Source organism: Bison bison, unplaced genomic scaffold (genome assembly GCF_000754665.1).
Source record: "Bison bison bison isolate TAMUID 2011002044 unplaced genomic scaffold, Bison_UMD1.0 scf7180017864508, whole genome shotgun sequence".
Classification (NCBI taxonomy): Eukaryota; Metazoa; Chordata; class Mammalia; order Artiodactyla; family Bovidae; genus Bison; species Bison bison.
In genome coordinates, this window is record NW_011495064.1 from 7888957 (window position 1) to 7898923 (window position 9967).

A 9967-nucleotide genomic window follows, 5' to 3' on the forward strand; every position below is an offset into this window, starting at 1 on the left:
TGTGTGTGCAACGTAGAAAAACAGTGTGGATGCTCCTACTCGCAGAGCGGAAATAGAGACACAAACGTGGAGAACAAATTATGGGTACCCAGGGGGAAGTGGGGGGTTGGGATGGACACATAGAGACTAATGAGATAGATGACTAATGAGGACATACTGCAGAGCACGGAGAACTCTGCTGAATGCTTTGTGGTGAGCTGAATGGGAAGGAAGCCCATTCGGGAGGGGGTACATGTGTGGCCGATTCATTTGGCTGTACAGTAGAAACTAGCACCACATTGTAAATCAGCAAAAATTAATTAAAAATAAATAAAAATTAATCTTAAAAGATTCCACGCCTTCACAATATGTTCCCAGCCCACTAACTGAGATTTATGTGTGGGTCCTTCTGCATTTTGCCCCGGTGTCTCAGCATCCTAGAAATCTGACTTCCTTGGGTAGAAACAGATTCTCAGTTCACATCTCTGTATAATACCCTTGTACACATTTCTATGGAGCAAAAAGATCACCACAGGAGACTAAGGGCAGGAGTTCAGAGTAACTGGATAGACAAGTTGATTTGTGTTAAAGGTAAAAAAAAAACTGACCACAGCAATATGACGGTGAAAGACTCGAATGAAATTTCCCTGACTGATTTTCCCATTTTCTTTTTCTTTCTAGAAGACATGGTTGACATCCCAGGCCACGTCTTCACTAGAGGAATGATCGTAGCCGTCGTGATCTCAGTGGTGGTTGTCTGCCTTGTGACCATGGGTGTCATTTATAGAGTTGACTTGGTTCTATTTTATAGGCATTTCATGGGAAGAGACGAAACCTTAACAGGTAATGAATGTCATAATGCTGGGATCTCTTATCTTACAGTTTCATTAAGAAGCTATGAATTAATCTTCACCTTATGTTGATTATATTGTTGGGTTAATGGTAGTAGTGGAGAAGGCAATGGCAACCCACTCCAGTACTCTGGCCTGGGAAATCCCATGGATGGAGGAGCCTGGTGGGCTACAGTCCTTGGGGTCGAGAAGAGTCGGACACGGCTGAGCGACTTCACTTTCACTTTTCACTTTCTTGCATTGAAGAAGGAAATGGCAACCCACTCCAGTATTCTTGCCTGGAGAATCCCAGGGATGGGAGCCTGGTGGGCTGCTGTCTATGGGGTCACACGGAGTTGGACACGACTGATGTGACTTAGCAGCAGCAGCAATGGCAGTAGAGGTTTTCCATAAGAAAAATTGATCTGACGAATCATCTGCTGTGGATGTTGTCTGTGCCACTTTTTCTTGTGCTTACTTACCTGTTGTCAAAAATTATTCTCTAATGGTTTCATGCATGTATGCTGTGTCCTTCTAAATGTGCTGTGACGTGTTCTTGCCCAAGGACTGTGTGTCTGAATGTCATTGCTCACACACCATCTGGTGCCTTACACAAAGTGCACACTCAGTTAAAGTCATTTAAATTGAGTTGAGTTGTATCATGGTTCATTATTTAAACCCAGCAAAGGAGGCTGCATGATGGACTTGCAAGAACCTTGAACTCCATACCACATGACCTGAGTTCCAGTCCCCTAGCTCTGCTATTTTTTTATCTGCTCCTCCTTCTATCTGGGGACTGTGGTTTCTCAGTTTTCCTAATTTTGAAGGTGATCAGAGGTCCTCAAGATTCAAAATAGAGGGGCTTCCCTGGTGATCCACGGCTAAGACTCCACGCTCCCAATGCAGGGGCCCCGGGTTTGATCCCAGGTCTGGGAACTAGATTCCACATGCTGCAGCTAACAAAAGACATTCTGAGTGTCACTACTAAAAAGAAAACCCACATGCCACAGTGAAGAGCCCAAGGGCTGCAAATAAGGCCCAGGGCAGGCAAATAAAGAGATAAATTTTTTTTTTTATTCAAAATAGTTACCAAATTAGAAAGGTATGGGTATAATCCATTGCACTTGCTTTTATATCTGTGTGTGTGTGTGTGTGTGTGTGTGTAGCACATACATAGCTCAAAATATTAAAACTCTTAGAAATGATACGTACATGTTCGTCCAACGCCTGTTTCCCGCCTCATCTCCTATTGGTAGTATATTCAAATGAATGTTAATAATATAGAATCATATTTTACTCCTATTTGAAAGACAGATCTTGCCATGCTCTACACCTATTCTGAACTTTGTTTTATTGTATCTTGGATACCCTTCCATCTTAGTTTATAAAGCCTCTCATTTTTTCGGGTTGCACAATGTTTTATTTCTATGAATGCACCTTTGTTTATTGAGTCACCACTTGATGGACACTCGGGTTTCTTACAACCTTCCATTATTGCAGAAGTGATGTAGTGGAGAACTTAGTATAGTCATCATTTCGTTTGTGTGCAGTGTAACTGAAGGGAAACTCCCTAAAGGAGAATAACTAGAAATGTAGATGTGGATACAGTTGGTTTGATGTACACTCCATCGTGTCCAACTCTCTAGCCCTGTGGACTGTAGCCTGCCAGGCTCCTCTGTCCATGGAATTTTCCAGGCAAGAATACTGGAGTCAGTTGCCATTTCCTACCCCAGGGGATCTTCCCAGGCCAGGAATCAAACTTATGTCTCTTGCATCTCCTGCATTGGCCGGTGGATTCGTTTACCATTAAGTCACCTGGGAAGCCCAGTAGAATCACTGACTCTTACTTATACTGAGAGATAGCTGTATTTCACAACAACCTAAGAGTTATGCAAGGGACCCACTTACTGATTAAATTCAGAAGTAGCTCTGTTTCTGCCAACTTTTCTTACCTTTGATATGCATGTGAATTCTGCAATTTTTACCAAATGTTCAGTCTTTTGTATGTGCTCTATTCCTCAAAGCAGTTGCTCTAAACCAAAGATAAGTTCTGATTTGAACTGCTGAACCAGGATGCTAGAGGCAGAATTGAAGAATCTTTTCCCAGAGACAGAAAGGGTTGTTTTGTGAGCCTGGATGCTGCTGAAGATATTGGGCTGGGTTGTTGAGCATAAGTGATACTCAATATAAAGAACATGGACCAAGAATGCTTTTACCCTATTCTTTTGAAATAGAGAAGCCAATAATATTTAGCCTTAAACTCAGTAGCAAATTCATTCACCCCAGTAATGTACGCAAGCATAAATCTAATTCCTCTAGCATCTAACCAAATGTCATGGGATAAGGTAGACCTTTTTACACCTACTCCCCCTTCTTCCCCTACTGACCCCAACTAACATCATATCCATGGAGATCTCTGCTCACTCTTAGACCAAGTTTTTTTGTTTATTTGTTTGTTGTTTTGTTTACACTGTCTTGTAGCTGCTAACATTATTTGTCAGCTTTTCCAAGATGTTGCCTGTGTCCACTCTGTCTTCTCAAATAGATTGGATGAAAGCAGAAGAGAGAAATGTGTATTATTTTTCAGTCACCCAGTTAGTAGAACAGTCTTTATTGTTTGCTGACACAGTCTCCTTGAACATTGCTTTCCTATCCAGAATTAAGTAGGAGCAAATGTCATCAATGAAAACCTATAATAGAACAGAAGCTTTTCTATTGCTGTCTAAAGCATCATAGACCATGTAGCATGTGTTCCTATAGCATATGATTTCAATCATCTCCAGTCACTTCGTTCCATTCTCCAGGGTAAATACTCAGCTTTGTTTTTATTCTCACTTTCAGGGGGTGGTTTTGAGGGTAGATTCAGATGGCAGTAGAATTAAATGATATTAATAGCAGTAGAATAAGCCAAGGTAAGATTTGCTCCCGGATCCTGGAGAGAACATATTTGGGCTCCTTGACCTTCTATTTTCTTTAAATTTCTTTAATGCCCTAACCTAAAGTTTGTAGTCCTTCCAGTTATGGCTTTTTGGAGGCCTGGTCTAGAACTTGAACTCTTCATCTGTTTTCACAGGTCTCTGTGTCAAGAGACCTTTTTGGTGTCAAACAATGGGACTTTTAATGTACATGCTTAGGAAACATTTGCCAGTTGACTACTTGATTCCCATACAAGGTCTGAGTATGTTATTTTTTTGTTGGCCTGTAATAATAACTGAGTGTATTCCTTGTTGACAACTTCAAAAGTCAGAGATAAAGAGTGATGCATGAAAAACATGGAACCAAAGGATATTTGAGGGACCTTATGCATTACCTAGTTTAAACATTCTTGTTTTATTTTTAAATTTGTTTTCTATCAAAAATATTTTATTCTTTTGTTTAATAGCTTCATCGAGGTATAATCGATATATGAAGAACTGCACAGATTTTTTTATTGGAGTATAATTGCTTAACAGTGCATTAGTTTCTGCTGTACCACAAAGTGAATCAGCTGTATGTATACATAGGTCCCTCCCTCTCGGACCGCCCTCCACCAACAAGCCCCCCGCCCCTGTGACATCCCACCCGCCTAGGTCATCACAGAGCACCAAGCTGAGCTCCCTGTGCTCTCCAGCAGCTTCCCACTAGCCATCTGTTTCACACATAGTCATATATGTAATTTAATGTCTACACTGTGTCGGACTGATGTTTGAATGTGAGGATGCTCTATTTGACTTTTCTCTTTCAATGATTCCATTCCCACCTTCCGGGGCTTTCACTCAAGTCTTTAGTTAAATAAAGCCTTGTTTTCACACTAATGAAAGGGGTCAACCTTATCTCCTAGATGGAAAAACATATGATGCTTTTGTGTCCTACCTGAAAGAGTGTCAGCCTGAGCATGGAGAGGAGCACGCGTTTGCTGTGGAGACTTTGCCCAGGGTGTTGGAGAAACATTTTGGGTATAAGTTATGCATATTTGAAAGAGATGTGGTTCCTGGAGGAGGTAAGAAAGGGAATACCAGATAGAAAACTAGTGGAAGGGGACTTCCCTGGCAGTCCAGTCATTAAAACTCCTAGCTTCCAATACAGGACGTGTGGGTTCAATCCCTGGTCGGGGAACTAAGATCCCACATGCTGTGAGGTGAGGCCAAATAAGTAAATACACATTAATAATAAATAAACACAGTACATCCAATTTTAAAAGAAGGCCTTAAAAAATAAGGAAAATTAGTGGAGATGGTTTTTAAAAGATGAATAGCTTACCTTATAAAAGGCTCTCCTGTTTGCTTAAAAATGAAAGAAAAGTGAAAGTGAAAGTCACTCAGTCATATCCAACTCTTTGTGACCCCATGGACAGTCCAGTCCGTGCAATTCTCCAGGCCAGAATACTGGAGTGGGTAGCCATTCCCCTGTAAACCAGAAATGATGAGCAACCTGTACTCCTTCCAAGTGTGGCCTCTGGGGAGCCTGGTCCAGAACTTGAACTCTTCCTCTTGCTTCAGAGGTCTCTGACTCTGGAGAAAGGGAGCAAGTGCTCCATTTTCAGAACCAGGGCCAGAATTGCTATTACAAAGCATTTAATAGACCAGAGTAAGGACTTACCCAGTGGCTCAGCAGTAAAGCATCTGCCGCCTGCCAGTCAGAAGATGCAGGTTCTATCCCTGGGTGGGGAAGATTCCCTGGAGGAGAAAATGGCAACTCACTCCAATATTCCTGCCTGGAGAATCCCATGGACACAGGAGCCTGTGGGTTACAGTCCATGGAGTCACAAATCATCAAACCTGACTGAGCACAGGATGAATCCCTCTTTTGATGGTATTTTGTATAGCAAAACCTAATAAAACTAATTTAATATGTGATTCTTTGGACTATAAATGCAGGTTAATTCTTAGCAAAAAATGTTTCTTCTTTATCGTGTTGACATTGTGAGAAAATTAAAGTAGAAATTAGGAGTAATGGTAAAGGTTAAATAAAATGAGATTGATGGTTCCTACCATATTTTGATTGTGAAATTCAAGTTTTAAATTAATATATGAATACAAATGGCTGTAACATGATACTAAAGTATATTACAGCTAAACTCAAAGAGATTTAGTAACACTTCCACATTTCCTCTGAAAGTCTTTCAGAGATTTGGAATCTGGTGTCAAATTATTATAGATGCTGCTGCTGCTAAGTCACTTCAGTCGTTTCTGAGTCTGTGCGACCCCATAGATGGCAGCCCACCAGGATCCCCTGTCCCTGGGATTCTCCAGGCAAGAACACTGGAGTGGGTTGCCATTTCCTCCTCCAATGCATGAAAGTGAAAAGTGAAAGTGAAGTCTCTCAGTCGTTCTGACTCTTAGCGACCCCATGGACTGCAACCTACCAGGCTCCTCCATCCGTGGGATTTTCCAGGCAAGCGTACTGGAGTGGGGTGCCATTGCCTTATAGGTGCTAGTGCCTCACAAATGATGCAACACAAATGTCTTGATAGTTACCATCACTCATTCATTCATTCATCATTCGCTGAGCACCATCTTTGTGGCAAATTCTAAGTTGGGCATTTAGGATAGGGCAGGAAATAAGAAACAGTTGTGGGGACTTCCCGGTGGTCCAGTGGTTACGACTTCACCTTCCAATGCAGGGAGTGCAGATTCCATCCCTGGTTTGGGAGCTAAGATCCCGTGCACCCAAAATGCAAAGTGTAAAACAGAACAATATTGTAACAAATTCAATAAAGACTTTAAAAATGGTCCACATCAAAAAAAAAAAAGTCTTAAAAAAAGTGTTTTTTCCTTCCTAGGTTACAAATTAAGAAGGGAAAATGTTACACATTAGAAAGAGAAAATATTTTTAAATATCAAATAACCTCTCTAAGGGATAACATACCAAACTGTCAGATGCATTCGACACTGTGATGCTTTGTGTGTCACTGCTTTGTATCCAAGGAGACACGCTGTCACAAAGTATTTCTTCTTGACTTTGCATCCATTTTATTATTAAATATTTCCATTATTTTCTAGGAAGCATTTAAATAACAGGTTTCTTCTTCACTCTTAAATAAAAATAAAGAATGCTTGTATTGTTGTTCAGTTACTTAGTCACGTCCATCTCTTTGGGACCCCATGAACTGCAGCACGCCAGGCTTCCCTGTCCTTCACTATCTCCCAGAGTTTGCTCAAACTCATGTCCAGACTCATGCCATCCAACCATCTCATCCTCTGTTGCACCCTTTTCCTCTTGCCCTCAATCTTTCCCAGCATCAGGGTCTTTTCCAATGAGTCGACTGAGTGGCCAAAGTATTTGGAGCTTCAGCTTCAGCGTCAGGCCTTCCAGTGAATATTCAGGGTTGATTTCCTTTAGAATTGACTGGTTTGATCTCCTTGCTGTCCAGGGGACTCTCAAGAGTCTTCTCCAGCACCACAGTATGAAAGTATCAATTCATAATTAGTTCAGGTTAGAACCTCAGTCTGCGAAGGGCTGGATCTAGAACAGAGGTTGGCAGTCTGTCAACCACAGGGCAGCTCCAGTCCTTGAAGCAGCCACACGCATTTGCTCCTGTGTTGTCTGTGGCTGCTTTTGAGCTAATCAGCAGAGTTGAATAGCTGTGACAAAGACAGTATGACCTGCCAAGGCTGAAATATTTACCATCTGGCCCCTTACAGAAAAGGTTTATCAACCTGTGGTCTGGAATAATGGCAGTGTTGTGGGCTTTTTTTTTTTTAATATTTCAATTAGTATTTTAGCCTGTTCTTCCATGCGTGTAAAGAGGCAGGATGGTGTCATGGTTAGGAATAGACACTCTGGAACCAGACCATGTGGGGTCAGATTCCAGTTCTGCCATTTATCAGCTGTGTGACTCTGGGCAAGTTACTGAACCACTCTGTGCTTTAGTTTCCTCCTCTGTAAAATGAGGGTGATTACAGTACTTTCTTCATAGGATCATTGTGCTGATTAAAGGAGTTCATATACGCAACATGTTTAGAAGAAGGTATGGCACAGAGTTGGAAAAAGAAGTAACAATGCACTCCATTATTCTTGCCTGGGAAGCCCCGTGGATAGAGGAGCCTGGTGGGCTACACCCATAGGGTCTCAGAATCGGATGTTACTGAGCACACACACACCAGGCACAGAGTAAGGCTAAGGAGGTATTCATTATCTTTGTGCAGTTGATTGCTTCTTTAAATGCAGGGGGTGTGAGTTCTATCCCTGGGCAGGGAACTAAGATCCCACATGCCACACAGCCAAAAAAAAAAAAATTAGTTAAAAAAATAGGCATATAAAACTGAGAATGACCTACTTTAAACTTTATTAGTGAAGCTGAGTTAAATAATACAAAATAGGACTGTGCAACATGATTTTTATCTCCTGTCCACCCTTTTGGTTTTCTTAAATTAACCTGCCACCTCTTATATTTTCAGCTGTTGTTGATGAAATCCATTCATTGATAGAGAAAAGCCGAAGACTGATCATTGTTCTCAGTAAAAGTTATATGTCTAGTGAAGTCAGGTATGAACTTGAAAGTGGACTCCATGAAGCACTGGTGGAAAGGAAAATTAAAATCATCTTAATTGAATTTACACCTGTCGGAGACTTCAGATTTTTGCCTCAATCACTGAAGCTTTTGAAATCCCACAGAGTTCTGAAGTGGAAGGCAGATAAGTCTCTGTCTTATAACTCAAGGTTCTGGAAGAATCTTCTTTATCTGATGCCTGCAAAAGCAGTCAAACCCTGCAGAGATGAGTCAGAAGTCTTGCCTGTTCTTTTGAAGTCCTAATCTTCAGAAAAGCTGAGCAGAAGAAAGAGCTCTTGACAGTCTGAGGACTGAGTGTCTGAGCCTGTGGATAACAGAGGGCATTATTCAAATATTTAACTCTACTCTGTGAACATCTTACTCACAGACTGAAGATGAACTTGGCATTTAGGTTGCCAGGGATAAGACTAAACATTCATCTATGGCCGGGGACTTCCACTGTTTGTGTGCTTAGTCGCTCAGTCACGTCTGACTCTTTGTGACCCCATGGACTGTACCCCACCAGGCTCCGCTGTCCATGGGGATTCTCTAGGCAAGAATATGGAGTGGGGTGCCATGCCCTCCTCCAGGGGATCTTCCCAACTCAGGGATCGAACCCAGGTCTCCCACATTGCTTACGTATTGTTTACCATCTGAACCACCAGTGAAGCCCAAGAATACTGGAGTGGGTATCCTATCCCTTCTCCAAGGGAACTTCCCAACCCAGGAATCAAACCAAATCTATTATAGGCAGGTTCTTTACCAACTGAGCTACCAGCGAAGTCCCTGAGCTCCCAGAAGACTGGGGAGCTCAACAGAAATGTGTCTCCTGTTTCTCCTTCTATAACTGGATGCAGGCAGTCTGCTCAGGCACATGTTCAGCAACTGTGAGGTTGGATGTTGTTCAGTCACTCATTCGTGTCTGGTTCTTTGTGACCCCATGGACTGTAGCCCACTAAGCCTCCCTGTCCTTCACTATCTCCCAGAGTTTGCTCAGACTCATGTCCATTGGATCAATGATGCCATCCAACCATCTCATCCTCTGATATGAGGCTGGACATGGCACAAATAACTTAGGCCTTAAAATAAGGGCAGGTTTTAAGAGCTTTTTAATGCTAAAAGTTGAGCTAAAGGATTTTAAGTTTACCTTGTGGTATTGCCTATGCAGTGGGTGACACAGGAACTGGAATGGAGTCTCTCCCAGCTCTCGCAAGAGCTGCTACCTCTACACACCTCAGTGCCTGGGATTGGCTGGGGATGGGGTGGCAGGGCTGTGTGCAGGGCGAGGTATGAGGTTTGAGCTATTGTAACAGTGTTTCAACCTCAGGGCATCCTTAATTATCCTTACTACAGTTGCAGGCCTACAGTTGAAATCCCACTAAGATGCTACAGAGGGCTTGCTTAATTGGACCTATTTGTGGAAATTTCTTAAAAAGGAACTGCAAACAACCTTTTATCTTTCATGCCAGATACAAATCATTTTCTGGTTTTTTTAAAAAACAGTCTCAGACATTTATTGATTTTGAATGTTTAGACATGGGATAGGGACCAGATCAAATTAGTTATTAAGCAGCCAAAAAGTTGATGGTTACTTGCTCAATTTTTTTTGAACCTTTTATTTTATATTGGGGTATAGCTGGTTAACAATGTTGTGATAGATTCAGGTGGACAGCAAAAGGACTCAGCC

The 9967-nt window shown here is 41.9% G+C and overlaps 1 protein-coding gene across 2 annotated transcripts in view; it reads left to right on the forward strand.

The window, feature by feature from the left end:
• The window catches only part of IL18R1 (interleukin 18 receptor 1), a 33806-nt gene extending 25002 nt beyond the window's left edge, over positions 1–8804 (forward strand). For both annotated transcript variants that reach the window (XM_010829680.1, XM_010829681.1), the window contains exons 9-11: positions 661–822; positions 4630–4788; positions 8189–8804. In XM_010829680.1, coding sequence (XP_010827982.1) covers positions 661–822; positions 4630–4788; positions 8189–8544 — 677 coding nt within the window. In that variant the 3' untranslated portion in view covers positions 8545–8804. The remainder of the gene's footprint in view (positions 1–660; positions 823–4629; positions 4789–8188) is intronic.
• Positions 8805–9967: the final 1163 nt, after the last annotated feature.